The sequence below is a fragment of the Ixodes scapularis genome, unplaced genomic scaffold, assembly GCF_016920785.2.
Source record: "Ixodes scapularis isolate PalLabHiFi unplaced genomic scaffold, ASM1692078v2 PGA_scaffold3__209_contigs__length_174095766, whole genome shotgun sequence".
Taxonomy (NCBI): Eukaryota; Metazoa; Arthropoda; class Arachnida; order Ixodida; family Ixodidae; genus Ixodes; species Ixodes scapularis.
This window is the reverse complement of record NW_024609868.1, coordinates 106253269-106275474: the sequence shown is the minus strand read 5'-3', so window position 1 is coordinate 106275474 and position 22206 is coordinate 106253269. Positions and strand designations below refer to the sequence as shown.

At 44.2% G+C, this 22206-nt stretch overlaps 1 protein-coding gene across 1 annotated transcript in view; it reads right to left on the bottom strand.

The window, feature by feature from the left end:
• Positions 1–17551, bottom strand: part of LOC8043167 (nose resistant to fluoxetine protein 6) — a 78698-nt gene extending 61147 nt beyond the window's left edge. The window contains exon 1 of the mRNA XM_029994870.4: positions 17104–17551. Within this exon, the coding sequence (XP_029850730.3) occupies positions 17104–17323 (220 nt within the window). The 5' untranslated portion in view covers positions 17324–17551. The remainder of the gene's footprint in view (positions 1–17103) is intronic.
• Positions 17552–22206: the final 4655 nt, after the last annotated feature.

Genomic DNA, 22206 nt, shown 5'->3' with positions numbered 1-22206 from the left:
TCACTTTGCGTTGTATTGCCGATTTAGCTTATTGTTGTTATGTTATTCTTTGTGTGTCTACATTGTACAGTGTACGTGTTGTGCCGTGCTCACCTTTCCTTGGACACCGTCTAGTTGTCTGGCAATATTTCCACATAAGCATAAAAGTTCGATGTTCACAGGGATGGTATTTCTATTGGGTGTTTGGTACCATCAATATTCTGTTAAACGTTTCTTCCTGGCGTGGACAAGCGAAATTCTAAAGGTTTGGTTAGAATGAATGTGGTGAAAGTTTTCCGATATGTGGACGACTTCCTTGTTACTTTGCAGGATACTTCTGAACTTAGTTTCGACAGTGCTGTCAGAGAAACCGTTCTTTTTATTTGCCTTACGGGTAGACTACAACAAGTAACGATGGGAATCGCCTACGGATAATTGTATACAGTTATTTTATCGGCAACTCTTTTCTTCAATGTTTATTTGTGCTGGAGCAACAATCCACGTTAAACAAAAGCCTCTTTCCGTTCAGCCGTTTCCACTCAAAATAAGTTAAACGATAGATTGCGTCCTTATGCCAACGCACTGCTATCACATGAGCTGCCACCATAGACTGTCAGACAGATTTTATCTTCAGGGTGAGCGTTTAAAGAAAGCTGGTTACCCGTCTTACCTACTTTCTAATGCTTGTGAAAACCAAAGAGAAAGGATGCCAGTGCAAGTGGTGCCCTATATAAACGTCGCACAATGGAAAAAAAGTAGCTGTCAGGCACAAAGTCATAATGTGGCTTCAGCCCTTTGCTTACTCTTTAAGATTTTTTCGGCCTTATCGAGAAATAAACATGTCCCATATTCGAAGAAACACGCCACAAGATACCCCGATTCTGTTACAAAGGGGGTTTACGAGATTGCCTTGAGTTGTGGCCGTGTTTATATCGGAAAGACGGGTGTTTGTTTTAATGATAAGGCGAAAGAGCACAGACTCGTTGTACATAGACGTTGTGGAGGCATCTTTCGGAGCATTTTAAGTGTTGAGGTTGCAAACCGCTTCTAGATTCGACAAAGTTTCTGAAAAAAAGCGAATGAAAAGGCCAAGAGGACGAATTCGTAAACGGAGCGAATGAAAAGATGGAGTCTACCCTTTCGCTGAATAAGAAAATCTCTTGTCTAGATGGCTTCGTATAAGAATGCAGATATGTTATTGGTGGATAAATCAAAAGTCGAATTGGACGTTTTAAGTGATTTATACAGCGTAAGGTCGGTCTGCCAGGATGGCGTGACACTGATTTACACTGTAGGTGAGCAATTTTGCCAGTGTAGTAAGACTGCTAGCCTGGGGTCTTTAACGTGCTCACGCAGTAGGGATACACGACCGCACATCGGATCGATGATCATCCAGATCGAAACGGGCAGGGATGGGGCTCGAACCTAGGATCCCTGGGTTCTGCAGCGCGAGCTTTTGCTCCACGCGCGTCGAGCTGGTTGTACGCTTTAGCTCACTCGCCATCGATTCCGATTAGGGTATAGCTTATTTCCAGGTATGGCGAATGGCAGACTGGTTCAGTGAACGTTTCTTTTATAACATCAGTTTTAAGTATCGCCTGTCTCTTTCGCAAATGTTTTTTTTTTTTTATTTCGTCCACGTTTCAGTTTTTGTTTTAATTATTTGAATAAAATGAACCAACGAGACCCCACCAAAGTTTTATTTGACCTCTCTTATTAATCGATAAAAACGTGTAAAAAAAAAGACATTAGCTAACGCACCAAAGGGTTTTGGGCTTCGTTTGAGATGCAGGCGTATTTCAAATAACGTAAAAAAACGGCCGGGCCGGTGACTTTAGAGGACGAGTACAAAAAAAAAAAAAAATAGAACCAGTGTGCCTGGATCTACAAGGCGAGTTTTCGCTCTGCGTTGTGTAGAACAAAAGCATTAAGCCACCGTGTCTCTCATTCCTCAAATACAGTATTGTGAACATACAGGTCATGCAACAGGTGTATTGAAGCCGGTAAAAAAAAATTATTTTGCGCTATTTATTTCTATGCGAGGTTACAAAAACCGATATGTTTCATCACGACCTCTGTACATTTAGCATCGGTCAGCGAGAATGCCTGGAGTGCTGGAGACATATTTATTGTGTTCTGTTATTCCCAAAAATGGTTACATATGGGTAGGGCTCCGTGTTTTCGGATAAATCCGAAAAACTCTGAAAAGCACGCGCCGGTAAATTTTTTGTCAATTTTCGGATTTATCCGATAAACTCCAAATTGTTATGTGCCCATGGCACCCATTCTCCCCTCCCCTTTTTTTCACAAAAAAAAAAAAGAAGTATTTGTTTTTCTTTTCCTTTCTTTTTACAATTTGAGTAGCGCAGGATCAACGGTCCTGGAAAAAAGACACCATAATTATCTTTCAAGCCTCGGACCGTTGTCAAAAGGGGGTCTTACGGCTTTTCTCGTCAAGGTTGGTTCAGGGAATCAGGTCATCGCACCATTCGTGTCACGACAAAAACCACTCTTTTGGGCCATGGGATTTGGGTTGTAAAGAAAGGAGAGGGTATGTTTCTGGGAGTAACAGTGAAAACTATGGACCATATAGATTGTATAAAATACGGAAGAGGGGCAGTTGAAACTTTTCTATTACACCGTTAACCACTCCACCTCGCACGGCCGCGGGATAGATTGATGGGATGACTACGAGCTTCCTTGCGGCTACCTCCGGCAGTTTATTGATTTTAAGGTATCGACGTTTATTGAAGCCACACTTGTGTGCGACTTTTGTCGTGGGACAAATTAGTTTTGCCAATGACACCAACGCAAAATTCAACTGAAGAAGTCTTAATTGATACAAGCGCGTTTTATTTTTGTATCTGGCACACGTTTACATCCGGTTATCATTTTTGTTTTTTAATAAGAAACACTGCGAAATTAATCTCCGAATTTCGGAGAATTGGGGATTTACGAAAAATAAACTCCGATAAACACCGAATTTTCGCTAAAAATAAACTCCAAAAAACACCCGCCGAATTTCACGAAAAATAAACTCCGAAAACACGTAGCCCTACATATAGGATTTGAAATGAAATCGCAATAAACAATGACAAAACACATTAAAAGTTGACCGTCGTCACGATAATATAGTGTTATATCGTATAAAATGAAGTTCTCATAAACAAACCAATCACAGCCTCAAGAAACATCTTACCCTGAAGAAGGAATCTTAATTTTAATGATGGCTACATTTATCTGGCTAAACGAAACATTGCCCTGTATTGGGGGGTGAGGACAAAGTGGAACCAAAGAGTTCTGTCGGTCATTTTAAGGTTGACACGACAGATGTTATCCAACGAAATGCGTAGTTGGTCTAGTTGGTTCATTGCGTTATAAAAGCGCCAAAACGACAGTAAGGATTGACGACAACACGAACCGCCTTGTGTTGTCGTCAATCCTTACTTTTCCTGATTTCGGCGCTTTTAGTTTGAGATGGTATTCCTACGCTTAATCGTCACGCTGCTATTTGCAACCCCAACACCCTATAGATGGCAGGGTGGTACTCGCAATCTGGCGGAAGAGACAGCGATAGATTCTACAGGATTTCTCGTGCGCCTACTCGCTGACGCTGGTCAGTGTGCTAAAATGAAATGTTAGGCTCCAAATACGAGGCGGTCAGGGCAGAAGCATATCACAGGTCACGAAGGTGTTGGCGCGCATTGAAAATTAACACGTGGATTCTTAAAAGTCGCGGAGCAGAACCAAACAATTCCTATTTTACCGCACTCGCTATTGTTTTTTTTTAAATCTTGATGATGTACGAAGACGCCAACCAGAACCATGCGGTCCCAGCAGAATCAAGGCCGAGAATCCCAGCCACCGCCGTCGCCGTCGTCCCCACTTCTCTAGTTTTTTGTTCGTCCGCTGGAGTTGCAAATAGCTTCACGGGAATAGGAAATTCACTGAGACCCCAGTGGAGCTAAACATGGGATTTTCCTAAATTGTGAACCTTGGCTATGCAATCGCTGGGGGCCTTTCTAGGCACCAGGCGCGGAGTGAACACACACGGAACCGGCAATCTCGGAGGCCATGATCTCATCCAAGCGATGAAGGAATATTTCGTTAGGTCGGTCTGCGTTCCACTGACGACCGAAACGCTGTCATTCATGTTTCTCTTACCAACGACAGTACTTGAAGAATATCTGCCGGCCGAAAGTTATAAAATCGTGCTTCATGCGAACCTCGTTGAACTCGGTTAAAGTTCAACAAGGTTCGACTTGTTCGAACTTCAAACGCGAAGTTCGACAAACGTTTCACTGAAGTTCGACTCTTCTGCGCATGCGCGAGTGTCTGAAGCTGATACCAGATGAACCAGGAAAGGTGCATTATTTATTGAATACATTGTGTCACGGTTTCACTTTATTAAATTAACTAGACCATTAAACATATACATATTAGTTTTTATATTGTGTAAACATTTGTAGCAATTCTGAACGCATGATGAACTTGAAAAAAAAGTTCGGTTTTCGAAATATATATATATATATATATATATATATATATATATATATATATATATATATATATATATATATATATATATATATATATATATATATATATATATATATATATATATATATATACAAGGATGCGCAAAATACATGCAAATATGTATCGAAATACAAATACAAAATACTTAGTCAAAATTGTATTTAATTACAAATCTAATTACGTTTCAAAAAAAAGCATTTAAGTACAAGATACAAATACAACCAAATGTATTTGGTCTCCTCCAAATACTTTTACAAATACATTCCTCAAAATTTGCGTCAGCGACTTCAGGCACCTGCAACGGGTTCCTGGGTATCTCATTTTAATTTTGCATCGCACACTCGGAAGTTAGTGTGCGAGGCTCTAGTAACGTAATAGAAATATAATTAAAAAAATGTAATCAGCTTGGACTTAATAGGGGAAAAAAGTACAGAGCTTCAAGCAGCTTTTTTTGTCGATTACATTTTGATATAGACCAACAAAGAACCGAGACGAACAAGCACTAGCTAGAGAATTTTTTATTGTTGCAACTCGCACCAGTTACAAAAACCTGGAAGACCTGCGCATTTAGAATGTTCCAGGCAAAAATATGGATGGAAATCAGGCTGGGGAGCATCACAAGTTGTCACAGGCACTTATTTAGCCAGTCTGCCAGTGAACGTCAATTTCGTCACTATTCTTGCCCTGGACTAGCACCGTAATCACAGTCACTAAACGCTTGTGCTTGATTGAGAGACACTGCATTCGGTGCAGAACGTAGTTTTCTCCTGTTCTGAACACGTCTTAGAATGAGCAAAATGAGTCGTGACAATAAATTTGAGGGATGTATTTTCGCCCACAAAATTGTATTTAATTACAATTGTATTTGAAACACCCACGTTTTAGTATTTAAATACACACGCCAAATACATTACCCAATTTGTAATTAAATGCAAATGCAAAATACGCAAAGTATTTGAAATACTGCCCATCCCTATATATATATATATATATATATATATATATATATATATATATATATGTATATATATATATATATATATGCTACCGATTGGACGTATCAAGACGCCATACCGATCCGAGTTATCAAGACGTCTCGGACAAACAAGTCCCTATCATGGTTTTCAAGGGAGCTTACGTCGTAAGCTAAAACATAAGCTTTATTATCACCGTCTTTTTTAAAAATCTGGACTGCTTAAATGGTGCGCCAAATTTAGTCAGTGTCGTGCGTTGGCATAGTGGCTTTTCCAAAAAGATGAAAGCATGCATACCGCTGAACTTGAGCTCGATATACATACGAAGCCAGGAAGCCGTTTGGAAGTATATACCACCAAACACAAAGCGAAATCAGAATGCGATGCCAATAAGAGATGATACTGATTGAACATGCGATCGAAGTAAAATTTCCGAAATGTTTGTAGTGCATTTTAAATTCCTTTTTTTGTCTGCGACAGTCACTGAGGGCAGCACGACGTGCCAAGGCACATCATATTTTCTTTCTTTTATCCCATTTGACGTACTTGAAATTACGAAAAGCATTTTAAGATAAAACTTAAGCTGTCTTGTCTTACAGATTCCACTCTCACTTTTATTGTGAAAAGGTGTGCGGAAAATTTGTATCCTGTTTTGTTACAAAGATTTAATTTATCTCTTCGTTCAAGGATATAGCCGTGTACCTGGAAAACCGCCTACGGTGTTTCGATTCGTGAATCAGGCGATCCTAGAATTGTAAACAACTACCGTCCCGTTTCATTTCTGTGCAGTTTTCCTATGGTTTTTGAGATTGTAATACACAAACATGTGTAAAGTTATTTTACCCTAAACATAAACGCCGTGCAATACGGATTTTGGAAGGGCAGGTCGGCTGAATCTAATCTGTGCAATATTTCAGATTATACTGTTCTATTTGTTCGCGACTGCAATACATTTTGATATGACGAAGGCACTCGATAAGGTTGATCCAAATACACTTCTAATTAAACTAGATTAGTGTCCTACGTATACTGCCATTGGTTTGAAAAAATATATCTCAGGTCGTAGCAATTATGTTCCTGTGTCAGGGCGCATGTTCGACCATACTTCGTCGCCCTCGTGAGTGCCCAAAGAAAGCCCCCCCCCCCCCCCCCCCCCTTAACCTCTGTCCACTTCTATTCTTGATTTCTGTGAACGACATCTCTCATAGCGTGAAGAACTCTGCAGTATTATGATTTGCCGACGATATAAAACTGTTTCGCTGTGTTCGTTCATACCGGAGTAGAAACTTCTTCAGGATGACGCGTTGGCAATTTCAAGGTGGTGTTGATTAACTATTGCTTAATTAGCAAAAGACAAAAAAAAATAATGCATCTAAGTAGAAATCTTGATTGTGAACGGAAGTATCGATTCGTCACTTTTCTTAAGTACTGTTTGTTTCCATGATCCCTTGCGGTCTAGTCAGTCTCAGAGCCCGCTCTACCACTTCACTTTATGTGATACATCACCCTTAAAAAGAATACAATTAGAATATAATAAGCTCGATTAATCTGCTATAAACATTTTTAGTGGCATGACAACTTTTCCCCAGACTTGAGTCGATAATTTATGTATAATTTTGGATTATGTGACTGTCTGCATTTCATTTTCAGTGACAAACTGTGCACCACTACTTAGGCCATCTGCTGCTTGTGGACCCAATAAAATAAAGATCATTATTGTCTTCCCACCAATTTCCCGTGGCACGCGTCTGGAGCGCGTTCGCGGAGGAAGTGTTGTCGACACTTGTACGACACGCGAAGAGGGAATGTTATCGCGGCGCCACACTTTGGCCAAGGCTTTCACACGCAAGAGAGCTGGTCGATAACAGTCGGAGAATGTCCGCGATAACGACGGAACTCGCGTCATTCGTCCAAGGCGAGGTCCCGAAATATGCGTAGAATTCAATCATAGCGTGCTAATCAGTGTTTAGATAAACTGAATGGGGACTGGAAGGTATTCAGTATCATGTATATCATGCAATTCACGGAATTTGCGTACTCGTGCCAGAGTCTTCCAATCGATGCTTCCAGGAAACGGGTCGCGCATGGTTCGAGGAAACACTCATTGCGGTCTAGAAAGAAAGGTGTACAGTTTAACTTTCCTGAAAGACACAAGACAACGATTCCGGGCGAGCAGTAACGAATTCCTAGCGAACGTCTAAACACAAAAAAACGATAAAAAAAATTATTATTGCACTGGAACTATGAAGACGTCGTTCGTTTCACATGCCCATTATCCCTAGGCACGTCGCGTTTCTCGGATTGTATTATGGGCTTCTTCATTCGCTAGGGTTCTTTTTTTATTTTGCTGTGAGTGACTATCTCCGTGCTCTTGTGTTCTGTAGCAAAATGAACACACACATTTCTTAGAGAGTGAGCTGGTAAGCGTTGCTACACGCGCGTTGCTATTCTCAACAAAGCTGCGTTTTAGCGATGAATAAATGTGTCACTGAGTATTATACGCAAGCGAGTTGTAAAACAATTAAAATACCACTGTTATCTGGGATAGAGTGAAAATCAAGGTTCTTTTATATAAATCACACTAGATTTACTATACAATAACTTATATCAAAACATTTTGGAAGAAAAAAAATAATAAAAAAATCCCTGAGGTGCTTAAATGTCATTTATTTTTTATGTGATGATTCCTTTTTCGAGCTACGGTGATTTAAAGCATATTAATACCCTATTAAAAACAAGATCAGATTTATTTGACTTTTTTGTGAAAATAAGTGATTTTTTTCTACCCTGACTGTACTACACAACGTCCGTAGATCGATGTCAATTGTATATATCTATAATAAACCTTTAGCTGTGTTCGGAGTTTTGTGTCTCTCCGTCCTTTTTCGTTCCCTCGCTCCAGGGTTACCACGTCAGTTGACAAAGCTTCCTAGAACGCCTGGCGCCTTTTTTTTTTTTTTTTTTCGTGTGGCTTCCGCTCGGTGGCGCTTGCTACACCATCCACCTAGAGTTCCTGCATATAGCTACCTACGGTAGCAGAGTTGTGCATTCAGCCTCGGCGGATGGCCGTAGCGCCGGCTTTTCCGCACGCCCTGGATGCTTTGCTCCTCACGCCCTGGATGCTTTGCTCCCCAGCCCCCTACGTACAGATACGACGGAAACGGGGAAACGTCGAATGCGCATTCCCTGCAGTTGAAATGGGATTCCTGCGTAATTTCTAATGGTGAACATTAAGCGTGCGCGTAAGTTTGCGCAAAATGATCGTCGTTCCAAGAAATGGCCTTCGTCTCCCGTGAGAGTGGCGGCCCTATAGGATGACTATTCGTCCATTAATTGCTCGAGTGCTGGTAACACTGAAGGACTGTTTTTAGAACGACGCTTTTCTGCGGAGTTTGTCAGCTAATAGGTTTAAGAACGTCGGTACCGCACGCTCGACAATCACCACGAAGCTGAGGTTAGCATATAAGGCCCTCAATTTCTGCGTGGAACGTCCAAATGAATTGCCACCACAGATTGACGTTGTTGAAGGCGTGCATTATTTTGTGTATGTACCATTCGATTATTTACAAATCCACAGCTCAGAGTGCCATTTCCGCGGCCCAGCATGAGTGTGTTTGTCATCCTTGATAAGCAGACCGACCAGGCGTTGTACGTAAGGACAATGAAAATAGTACGGGGCAGAAGATGGCCATTAGAATGACCTCGCCTTTTGCGGAATTGAACTTGAGCACCGAAACTATTTATATATATACAGTTGTTTCTTAAGCTTAACAGATTCGCTTAAAACAAAGAAGTGAAAGTTAGACTTGTGCGGTTTCTGCAAATGATTTATACGGCCAGGGGGACGTAGTATACGGGGCTAATCGTAACGATCGTCAGGTTACTTAATTCAGATTCGTTAATTAACTTTTCGAGTAATAAAATAGACATATGGTTCCCATTAGACACTTGCTGAGCGTCATCGAAAACCACTAACTCAGTCATTTTCAGATGGACTTTGAGGACGTGAGAAGCGTAGTAGTGCACTAAAGTTACAACTTGTGGAGCAGGTACGAGGCTGGCGGTTGCGGAAGGTGAGTGTATAATGCCCACAATTTCTGCGTGAAACGTCTTAATGCATTGTCAGTCCAAATTGACATCACAGACGACGCGAATTCGTGCATATGCACAATTTAATTGTTTGCAAAATCCACAGTCTAGCGTGCCATCTTCACGGCCCAACATGAGCGCGTATTGGTCAGCCTCGAAAAGCGAGACCCTGTTCTGTACGGCCTTTTATTTTTCGTGTTTCCGGTCTCATTACGGTGCAGTTGAAAAGGCGAGTTTTGCCTCGGCGTTCGTCCGGCAACTCGCGTTTTCCGGTTTCGTCACAGGAAGGCGATACCCCAAGCGGTTACGCGCTAGCCATATAGCACTTTCTGTGTTTAGAGGTAAGACACTTGTGCCAAGTTGTTTTTGCATAAAGAACACATTACACTGAGTATTTGGGCTGTTGGTCTGAAGCAAATGTTCAGTGTGTGACACGCTGACATCAGGTGCTACTCTAGATAACGCCTCGACTTCATCCAGGGAAATGAGAAGTTACTTCAAACAACACTGGTCAAAGAAACGTGAGAAAAAAATTAAAAAAAAAGACTCGCATATATGTTTTCTCGGAAATGTTAACAACAATAAAAAAACAAAAGCAAAAGAGAAACAGAGAGGAAGAAGTGACACGTGCTTTACTCTCACCGTCGGTTTCATCACTTTTATCGGCGCCGTCGAGGCGGCAAAGCGACGCTTCCGCAATGAGACACAAATGTTCTGGCTGTTAGAGCACGCGATTTACGGTAAGTCATGAGGGAAAACCACCCTGTCGACGATTTGTGCCGCCTCAACGCACTTGGACAGGGGTGGAGCCGCAAAGGTTTCGAAAGCATTACGTCTGCAAAAGTCTCGCACAGCGCCGCAGGTGCACGGGCGCGCACTCGCAATGACACAGAGCGCACTCTCCGTTTCTGAATGTAGAACAGCTGCATTCAGAGGCGGCGTTTTGTGTCAATGAACGCTCCGGATTCGACCTCAACGTTAGTTAGCTAGAGTTGCCTCACAGGCGCTTTAATATCTTCTATACACTCATATTTATGGATGTGCACCTCTAACTATTCTTGAAACCGATCAAGTAGTCGGTTAGTCAATTCAATGGGGAGGCTAAGAGAATCGTTAAGTACTGCTTTATTGCAAATATAACAGCAGACACTTGGTGAAGAAATTGCTGGGAATCCTAGAGGCTTAGCAATCCTCATTTCTCATTCGTTCGCTACCGATTTCTCATTCGTTAGCGGTTAGTGCTCGGGAAACTGGGATACCGAACACAATTCAAGTAATAGGGCATACCTTTTAGCAAGAAGCTAATCAGAAGATAAAGCCATGCTCTTGGATAAGTGTGTTTAAGTACAGGTAGTCAGGTACCTTTTTACCCGATCAATCGGCGCAGGAATTATCAGGCGGTTACGGCATGCACAGAGTCATCGGTAGGGTAGGGTCATGGATTAATTCAACAGCCTAACAAAAAATCGCTTTTTTATACGTCAGCGAGTGGATAGTTTAATGCGCTCAATGGCTTATCAAAATGGCCATACCGCGCCAAACAACAGCTAAAAATGGGATTTGCGCCGAATGATATTTACTTCTAACAAAGTTTGCGAAACTCCTTCGGTTCTTTGGATGCATTTCGTTTCTATAGTTGACTGGCGTCGAATACAATAGAAATAAATAAAATGTTCATTTAACTGGCCCCATATTTTAGCGAACCTCGTACCTTGTCGCAACGATGCCGCGCTTGCGCGCGTTTCTGGGGTCCTCGTAGGACACCTTAACGCGCGTCTGTATGCCCTATAAACCTTTCCGGCGCTGATCAGAGAGGCGAACGCGCCGAGTCACTGAGCTCTGGACGTATGCGCGTATAATTTGCAGGAAAGAACTACAATGTATGCTCTGAATGTAATGTACTGTCCAGTAAATATAGATGGCAGCGCTCAGAAGACGATTTGGGGAATAGTCTATACCGGTAGAAACCCAGGGAGAGGAGGACACACACGGGGACATCAAAATACTGAGCCCGGGTTGGAATGATTAGTGGCTAGACGAAAAGCTAGCTCCTTTTTCTCTTCTCGCTCTTCCAACGCGCTGCGTTCGGCAGTCGAACGCGTTCGAAGAGTGAGTAGAGACAGAGGCAGCTACTTTTGCGCCTACCCACTAATCATTCCAACCAGGGCTCAGTATTTTGATACTCCCACGTGCCTCCTCCTCTCCCTGGGTTTCTACCCGTATAGGTCAAAGACGGCCCACCATTTTTTTGGCGAGCCCCATTTCCCCACTGCTCTGTACCGCAAGGAGAAACGGTACTAAGAGAAATAAGGCGCCTGGAACAGACCCACCACATTAGCGACGCTTTACTGTAGCAACACCTCAGTCATATTGGTGCGTAGAATCAATGTTGACAGTAGTGACCGCTTCTTTCCAACGTGCCTGACGGAACATGCAAAACATATTTTCAGAAATAAAAGTTACTGCGCAATCGAGCCGATAAACAATCAGAGGGAAAAAGTCTTGAGAGTAGGGGAAAAAAAATAGTAAACACGCTATTCTTAAGGTGACACATTTCGGCAACTGAGGTGTGGCGTTGGAGCCGCTAAGGTATCATTTCGGAACAGATGGATGGAAGGAACGGTAAATGTGCGAGCGCGCATAAGGGTCCGCACTGGCGTTTCATGTTAAGACGAGTACGAAATTTTCGTAGCGTTTTGGAACCAATGATGGTGCATTAAGCAGAGAGTATTTTGTGAACCTGTTACAAAATTTTATTGAACACAAACTACTACTGCCTTTTGGTAATTGAAGAACGCTTCGGAAGTCGCACTCCCGAAGTTTGGAATTAAAGATCCGCCGAAAACTCAATGCGTATGCATGGACCGTTCCCTGTCTTTGGTGTGGTTGGCTGGACGCCCTATACAACGGTATTAGACACAAACTAACACCGCCTTTTGATAACTGAAGAACACTTCCAAAATACCGCAACGAAGTTTTAAGAGTGTAACTCCACATAATTTGACGCCTGTGGTTCCGCAGGCTTAACACTCACCCAGCATTATTCGCTTTATCACCCGAGAACCTTTCTGGCAAAATTAGCGAAAACACTTGGTTTTTAGCGTTTCCACTGTCAGCAGTCAAAATTAGCGAAAACACTTGCTTTTTAGCGTTTCCACTGTCAGCAGTCTCATGTTTATGTTTCTATATGTGCCGTCATGGTGTCCGTGACGACGTATTGTCACAGGACGTCTGAATGTCACGTGACGTTACAGTGTTACGTGACGTCATGGCATCACGTGATTCATGATGACACCTGACGTCATTAAGTCGCGTGGCGTCACCGCGCAACTTAACTTCACATAAAAATGTCACGTCATATTTTCACCTGACGCCAGTACACAGGTGACGTGATGCGCGACGTGACTTCTGATTCGTGTCAAGCGGCGTGACGTCAGCAGCGTGACGTCAATGGTTGATATTTTGGCGGAGTGCCGAAAATGGCGCGCGTCGATATGGAGCGCGGTCAACTGTGCGAAACCCGCGAGCTGTCCACTAACTGCTATCACAGTAAAAACGTGACAACACAACACCGTCTCAAACTCAGCTGCAAAACTTCTTTTCACGCGTCCTCTCTATGCAAGCCACAACTCCTCAAACAACGCTAAAGCCAACATCATCGTCCCCACCCCTCCACCTCACCACCTGTCTGTGAGTGGGGTTGACGGTTCCTGTCGTCAGCGTTGTTTAATAAGTTGTGCTCATATAAAGAAAACATCCAAAAATAAATTTTGCAGCCGAGTTTCGAGAAAGTTTTTTGTTGTCCCGTTTTTTATCCCTAGTCCCAAGGTTTTTTTTTATTCCCTCACTATTAGACGTTTTTCGCCATTTTCTAAGCAGTTAGGCATAGATCCATGCGACACTGAAACGATTCCCTGACACCGTTTACTTAAAACTAAAAAATTCGCTAAATATTCGAATCATCGTCGTGGCGGCGTCGGACAATGGAAGAAAGAAGTGCGGATACCCTGAGCGTACATTTTTGGTGAATCTACACAGGACCACTGTATAACTCCAAACATGAGACGCGCGCGATGTCCGTCACTTCATCCTGCAGAAGCATTCAGAGAACCAAAAGGGGTCGTGTCATCCGCAAGGTGACAGAAACTGCAGCGCAGTCGAAGCGGTTTAGCGTTGGCTGTCGAATAATTATCGTATATAAAGCAGTAGGAAGCTCGACGTGTTCCGCATGTGGGGCATGGAGCGTCGATACATCCGTATTTACGATGAGTCGAGAAGGCCCGCGCGATTGTTTATATGGATTATTCCAAGCGTAGGCAAGAAACGCACGAAAGGAACAACGCTCCGACTGCTTCGCTTTCGATTTTGTCGGTGGCAGGCTATTGTGATTCTGGGATACGGATGCATTATCGGCGCATCATACCGCGGACTTCCCTGGGCTGAAATAGAAAGACGAGACGTGAGGCATTCGTTGTCTTAAATTACGAGACTTTCCTAAAGTCAGAAAGACCGGAATAATCAGGATTCGAAATGTGAGCTCGTTCTTTTAGAGCTACTTTTCGGAACGGAAATATGCTTGGAAGAGTAAAATGAGCTAGAAACACAGAGATGGTCCCTGCATGGACGGTGATATGGATACATGGGTTGCACCTGACGTCATTCAAAGAGCACTCCGATGACCACCAGAGAAAAGTGAAAGAAGGAGCTCCCCTCTTATCAGGACCCCCTTTTGTGTCTTCCTGATTTGCACAGGCGTCGCTATTCTCCTCCCAGACGATTATAGAAGATAAACCCGTCACTCAACATTCTTACAAAAGCAGCTTCCTTCTCTTCCTCTTACATGATGGTCAAAAGTATGCGATGTGACGTCAGTGCAACCCATGTGTATTAAGTGATTTTAATGCAAATATTTTCTCGTTTTCGATTTATAAGGTTCGTACCTAATTTCCGGTGTTCATAGTACATAAGTCGTATGTGAAGGTCCCGCTCCACGCGCGAACTATGGCAGGAGTCAGCGGAACGTTAGCTTGCGCAGTTTAGGACAAAGACAAGCAGTTCGTTGTTCCGTCCCCGGTTGGGGCCGACGGGCTTCATCACAGCCACACGGGAATATTAATTGCGAGGGTGGTTGCGATGCTGTGCCGGATATTGCTACAGTTTGTCGATATTATAGATTGACAAATCGGTGCCTGCGAACAAGAATATCCACGTGCTTACTGAGAGTACCAGCGTGCTGGTTAAGCGATGACGTGGTGCTCGTATCTAGCCCGTCGCCTACGTTCCACTGCTGCGTTTTTGAAATCACGGGTGCATTACGGCAAGTCGAAAAGCATTGTCCGTCCCCCCCCCCCCCCCTCCCCCATGTTTTTTTTTTTTTGTTTTGTTTTTTTACAGTTACGTCAGGTACCTGGGTCGTTATCCTCATGCTTTGATGAACCTCGGATACGTCGAGGATAAAACTTGGTAAAAGTTTATTTATAATTTAATGGTCTCCTGAAGTGCTTGGGCCCTGAATTGACTAAGACTACGAGCAATGCCACAGTGATCTGCGAGCTGTGAACTTCCGACCCAGCTTTTAATACGTTCGTTATACCTTACCAATAGTTGTTTCTAATTATGGACAGTAGTGCCCTTAGTGCGCTTTGATTTTTGTTTGTTGGGTGTGCGGGAGCTGCCTCGTTTCATGTTAACTGCATGCAAAACCAACTTTTCAAGACTGAGACACGGGAGCTGGACATTCTTGCCATACATAGCAGTACGAGCGTTCTTCAAGGCAACGATTTGACATGGTTTAAAGTGGAGTGTTAGAAGAGACCCGTTGCAGCTAGATTTCAGCACTTGCTGAAATCTAGATGCATAAGAGTGACGGCACAAGTTCCTGGTATTGATAAAGACATTTAGCATAAAACTAGCGATAGCTACTTCGGGCACGGTAGCGCTAAGTGCGCTATCTCGAGATCATGCTTGGAAGGCACGGTCCGAGTTCCCAGTAGCACTAGGCGGGACGCTCTGCAGAAATGTGTCAAAGATCTTTCTAGCGTCGCGTTACCGCCAGATCATTGCTGCTAACACATTGGCGTAACCACCCTTGGAACGCATACCACGAAGACAACATTTTTTTTTTTTTACAGTCGTCATCTTATACAGTGCCGTTTTATTCTGTCAGAGTAGTTAACCTTAGCTACGGCTCAAACGTTTTCTTCGCAGTCTGTTGTCGGCGCAATTCCCGCATAGTAGTAATGATGCAGGTGGGTAACGAACTGATAATGCTCTTTAATAGAGAATTTTATCAAGTCTTTCTAATGCCTGTTATATTGATCTGGTCTCTCGCTTCGTTGCAGGCTTCGAAAGCGCAGCGCAAACTCTTGATACCGACATTGTTCTACATAAACACGTCATTCTAGAATTTTCTGATTAGTGTGGCACACACATGCCAACGCTACTGAACCGTTTCTTTTTTTTTTTGCTCTTTTTCGGAAAAGTTTACACCCTTATGATAATTAATGTTCCTTACTCTCATGCGCGCCATATTATATCAGACTAGAATGACCCTCAACGAGACGCGATCCCGCGTGAGAGCTCGGTTTCTGTTCGGCTAAAGTCACTGCACCTGCAGGCACGACACGCATTCTAAAATCTTCTGGTTGTGTCGAGTCAGTACTGCGAGGCTTTTAGTACAACCGGACACACACTTGGTGCATTGTTACATTCAGTGACACCAACCCCAACACGCGCGGTGAGATGAGCATCGCCGGCGCACCGTAAGTAGTCGGCCACGTGCAAACACGTGTAGAAAGTAAACGCTAATCAAGGCCGGCGGACTGCAGGTTTGCATGAACGTAAAAGTTGAGTTCGAGTCAGTGGCACAATCGCAGCTCTGAAAATTGTCATGCAACACTGTCCCAGATGTAAATAACTGTGCTTCAGAAAGAAGGGGTCTGAGAATGCCACCCTTGAATGGACAAAAATAGCTGTCAACACGAATGTGCATGACCTCGAACTAGATAGTGAGATCGATTAGTTTGCGTTGTATACGAGATATGGGTCACTAGTTAGACGGGGGTTTCACGAATGTGGAGCGCTTTCAGACTGCTCGAAATCCACGAGTGAAGTTTTTCTATTTGCTCCGTGAACGACTTTTTCTTCCAAATGCTCAGCGATACACAGCACCAGACTCACTCGCAACCACAACACTACTCACGTGACAACAAACAGAGCCCCGATCGTACGCGCGCTGCGCGGGCAGGGTCCAGACTTTTTATTTTGCATTTCCCGAAGAAGTCGACTGGCCCCAACGATAGTGCGGCAGCGAAGAGCGACGTAAAAAGCTGCCCTAGCGGCCGGGCAGGCCGGCGCACTCACATCCCTGACCTAGATCGGCGCCGCGTCATTGAAACCCCCAAAGGGGCGGCAGCAAGGCGCAAAACAACTCTCCCTTTCGCCTCGCACGCGCTTGTGCGCGTCTATGTCCAATCGATCGAAGCACTCCGTCCACGCGCCACGAACAGCATGCAGTACTCACTTTGGAGCGCCCAGGGTGTCCCCGACCGGAGCTGAGTCAAGTAGAACGCCGTGTGATTCCGGCACGTCGCGCTCACGTTGGTGCCGGGAGACGAGACTGCTTCTCGCACTCGCGACAGGACGTCCAGTGGCTCGGCAGGGCACCGTTCCACCCGGGAAAGGCAGAGTAGCAGGAGAAGCTTTGCAGTGGCAAACACCGATGTCCTCGTCGTCCGTGACATGACCGTGAATCTTTGGAACTCGTGAGTGGACGGACGATGTGACGGATGCTTTTCTCAGGAGCTGTCGCTATAGTGGGCTGCTGCCGTCGCTCCCAATGAACGATCTTGCGGCATGTCGAATTGGCTTATATAAGGGGTCGCCGCCGGGTGCGGTGAACTTTGCGACAAGGACGACTCGGATCGGGCGATTTCACTCGGATGGGTGCCAATGAACGTCACTCTGTTTCCGCGTCGAAACATTAATGTGACAAAAAAAGACAGAAATAATAAAAAGCGAGGTGGGTGGCTGGTCGTTTGCCGCTCATGAAAGAAAGTAGGAGCACGCGATTCTCGACGAGTACGACGCACGCGTGGGGAGAGGGAGAGGGCCTGGTCCCGTACACCTTTTCATCTCGCGCGCTCTTGCCATTTTCTCTCGGAAGGAGGGGGTGGGACGGAGTGGGGGAGGGCATGTGTGACGCGAAACGCTTCTCGCCCTCTCTGTGGCCGCGCGCGTCCTTGTCGCCGTCGGAATGATCGCCTTGTGTCGAGTGTGCGGGCCAGGCGTTCCGGGGAAGCTTTTCCGAGCGCGTGTAGCACAGTCCCTGTACGCAGCGGCATGACTCTTCCTGCTGCTGTCGCGGTGACAGCGACGTCAGTGCACTGCTCTGGATATGCACGGATTTATGTGAGGGGGCGCGCCCGGCGATGTTGGGGGCGTTGACCCGGTGTTATTGTTTTCGACTAATTTTTTTTTTTTTTTTATATTGTAAGCGGGATATGCCACGCTCAACTTTTGTTTTTGTTCCTGTCACGTAACACGCGGAGCAAAGCGTTCCGTACGTCCCTCCTACAATTCAGGGATATAAAGTTTGCTAAATGTAATTTTTTTTTTTGTTATTGAAATTCGATCAGCGTTTTTTGCACCAAGATTCAACCTAAAAATTGCGTTTACACACAAGAAATATCCTCTGCTCAGTAACCTTCAAGTTGAGGCGTTTCTGTAAAATATTACTTTCAACACGACAGCTATGTCGTGTTGGCTATGTTCGATAAATGTTTCGTTTCTTTTGAGAAGAAACGGAACTGACGGGGGGGAAGTGACGATATCGCGCCTTATTGGCTATCGGCTCAAATGACGAAAGTACCCTCCTTCGTCATTTGATACTCTAAACAATCAGACGCGATATCGTCACTTCCGTTTCTTTTTAGGCGAAACGAAACATTTGTCGAACATAGCCCCCCTGGTCTTCTTTTTTGGAAGGAATGAAGTCCCACAGGGTTCTATTAACGTTGGTTTGGTTGCAGAGTGTAAAAACTGGTATCACAAGTTTGCACTCCAGCCCCGGTATGAACGAGGGCTGGCTTGTTCAATGCTGTCATCTACATACCTATTTATTTATTTATTTATTTATTCAATACCCGCAGCGCCTTCTAATATTACAGCCGGGGGGGGGGGGGGGGGGGGGGATTACATACGCCACACCGATAATCGGATTCTGCGCGCTGTCATCATTGTATCCTGGGCTGTTGAAGGCGTCCCGAGTGTGCGCAGTAGCTCTTTTTCAGGAAATATGAGACTCCAGAGCTCATTGACTAAGCATTTTTCGCAGTGGTGATAAGCGCTGGAAAGGTCTAAAGAAGCTCATGCGCACATTTTTTGCGATAGAACTATTTTAACCTATTATGAACCCGGAAGAGGATTCTTTACTGGGGGTACATTTAGATCTCTTACCAAAATTTACAAATTATTTTTACTTACGGTGAATAACCAGGATGAACATGCTTCTTATTTTAAAGAGTTATGTTTGCCATTATGGGCGTAAGTGCCACTTCGTGTGAGCCTACAACAGGCACTTCCGGCATCAGCTTGAGAGAGGCTTTGTTATGTACTTAAATAATTCGTATGAAGCTTTAAGGCGCTCGTCAAGGTCAGGTGGTTCAATGGTCGAGCATGCCCGAACCGCAGTCGAAGTCACGAACACACACAGCGGCGTGCACATATATTAAAGTTCAAGTCACTGGGCCGACCCCGTATATGATTGGTTTAAAAATGATAGAACAGATACGTAAATATTACGAACACCATGACGTAGTACTTTAACGCTGTTTGATTGGCTCTATTAGATTGCAGCGTCTGCTGCGTTCAGACTTAATATGAAACAATGCATAAAGGTCAAGTCATTCCAAATGTTGTGCCGGAACGAATGACCGATATAATTTTAGCGGACTACTATTTTCATAACTTAAAACGAAATGTATGGATGACGACGAGACCAGTACTGAAACGGATATCACGATTCTGCAATCAGCTTCGAAGCAAGTCGGTAGAACGAGGTCAGCTGATGCTCAAGCCAGACTGCACGCAACATATACAATGGCAGGCAACATATATATATATATATATATATATATATATATATATATATATATATATATATATATATATATATATATATATATATATATATATATATATATATATATATATATATATATATATATATATATATGTGTGTGTGCTCCACATGGGGGGAAACGTGGGCTGGGGCAGCTCCTGCAAAACCCTCGTGGGTCCCTTCCAGTTATGTGAGAGCAAAGTTAACGTAGTTTTGGGCCAAGCGAGGGCTGGTCCACTTGGCCTGCCGACACAGTACCCCTGTGGTTCCCATTTTGGCTGCGCGTGTAATACCCCCGTGTGCAGTGGCGTAAGCGGGGACCGGGGGGGGGGGGGGCTTAGGGGACGAACCTTTTTTCCCCCAACCCCCCCCCCCCCCCCCCCCGAATCGCCTAAGCCAAAGCTTCCCTCCCCCCTTCCCGGTGCCCGCAATGGGCCCGCTCGCTACCATGCTCACGCAGTCGGTCTTGCACGGGCACGGAGCAAAGGGGGAGCGCGGACTATCTCCAACTTATATGCTTTCGGGAAAAGTGTTTGTTTGCTAGAAAATGGTCAGATAAATAAAATAGTCAATATTTTTTCATTCATGGTTATTTGATGGGATGCGGAACTCGATTTTAGATATATAGAGAACGGATATTTCGAAACGTTTCTGGGGTGAAGGATGGCAATTTCAAGCAAAGTATAACAAATCATCCTCACTGAAATACATAGTTAAATCAAACTAAAGCGGACATAATAAAACGCAGACATGGTGATAACATAAAACAAGCTCAGTGAGGTGAGGAATATTAAATGAATTGTAAAAACAATTGCACTGTAAGCAACGGGTGGCGCTGCGCTCCCGCACACATTGTGTATTGATCAGAATTACGTGCTTTCGACTAGAAATTACCGCGAATAAAGAAACAACTGTGACTAGCTATTTAAGAAATCAATTTACAGGCTCTCTTGATCATTTCATTTATACCAAGCGCCTACATATTAAGATGCAGTCACCTGCGTTTGCAGCAAACATTATCCAGGGTGTCCACCGTTTCAAACGCACTAGACCGAGCAGTCGCTCATTCGAAGTGGACCCTCTCGGGTATGTTTCTAACCGTCGTATAGTAAAGAGAACGAGCGCTCAGCATCCGGCGTTGTTTCGCGCAGAGGCGCTAGGATCTTGAGGGGACGAAAGACGTTTGGGAATAGGGCCTCCGGACAGAGGGCGACCACGTGTAGCGCAGACGTGACGGGTGTTTCACGTTTCTCTCTCTTTCATTGGACGCTTAGGATTTCCCTATTTTTGGCGAAGTTTCCCTAACTTCGTGAAATTTCCCTCCATCGAGACGCCCGTTTCAATGGTCACTCACGGATGCGATGAAGTCCGTCTTGCTTTCTGCTGTGCATGTCGAGGTGGCAACCGATGCAATTCGTTATTAGATTAATCTTTTCGTTGCACGGAACATCAGAAACTCCGAAGAGCCTTCATATTCTCACTACGCAAAGGCGCAAGGGCATTCAAGTTTGTTTTCACGTTTAGCGTAAAATATGCGTGTTTGTGTGTGATGTCATTTCTCCGAGTGACGGAACGATGAGTTCGGATTGACGACTTCTCATCGCCCCGAGGATATGCCGCGGCTGCCTTTGGACCACACTGCAAGGTAAAGCGACCTAGCAAAAATAAGACTATATTCCTTCAGCATCTAGTTCTGTAGCAAAAATTTGTTATTCCTTTAATAAATAATATATTTCGGTTTTGTGATTGTTCAGGGCTTGTGCGTGGATGGTTGCTTTAATTTTTCAGTGTATAATTTTTTTTTTTTTTTGCTGCTTAATTTTTTGTCACAGTATAGCCTGCCGGTAACAGCCAGGCATCGCCAGTAGAGTGAGAGTTCGAGGTTTATACCCTGCCTCGGTGAAATTCGTCAGAAGGTGAACGAACATTACACCTCCCCTCCCCCCCCCCTCCCCCCCCCCCAAAAAAAAAAAAAAATCGTGGCTGCACCACTGCTTGTGGCAGAGTCAGCAAAGGTGGCCTCCAAGGGGGCATTCCCAGCTTGTGCTGCCCGTGCATTGCCCTTTTGGTCCGACCTCGGCTATACGGGGGCAAGGTTAGTATTGAAGTGGGCTACAAGGGGAAAAAGCGTGGGCATGACAAGCTTGGACTATTTGTGCAACTTCTAAAATAATACTTTCCGCTAATATCAAGAACATTTAGTGCTCGTTCCGAAAATTGAGCATAGGAGATCGGCTTATTTTGATGCTAAATCATCCATGACTAAAATTTTAAGTCTAAAAGAAAAAAATTTGGTTTGCAAAACTTGATTGCTAACTTACTACTCAGCATGTATGTAGAGAGGGCCGTTTTACAATGGAGCGGTAATATTCTTTGCGCATTCCAAACACGCTTGCCGGGATGTCGTTATCTCTTCTAAAACTCGGTTTCTGTAGCCTGCTCAACCTGGCCACGTATCCTAATCACCTGTCCCAAATAATTTTAAATGAAAACGTGCGCAGTTTC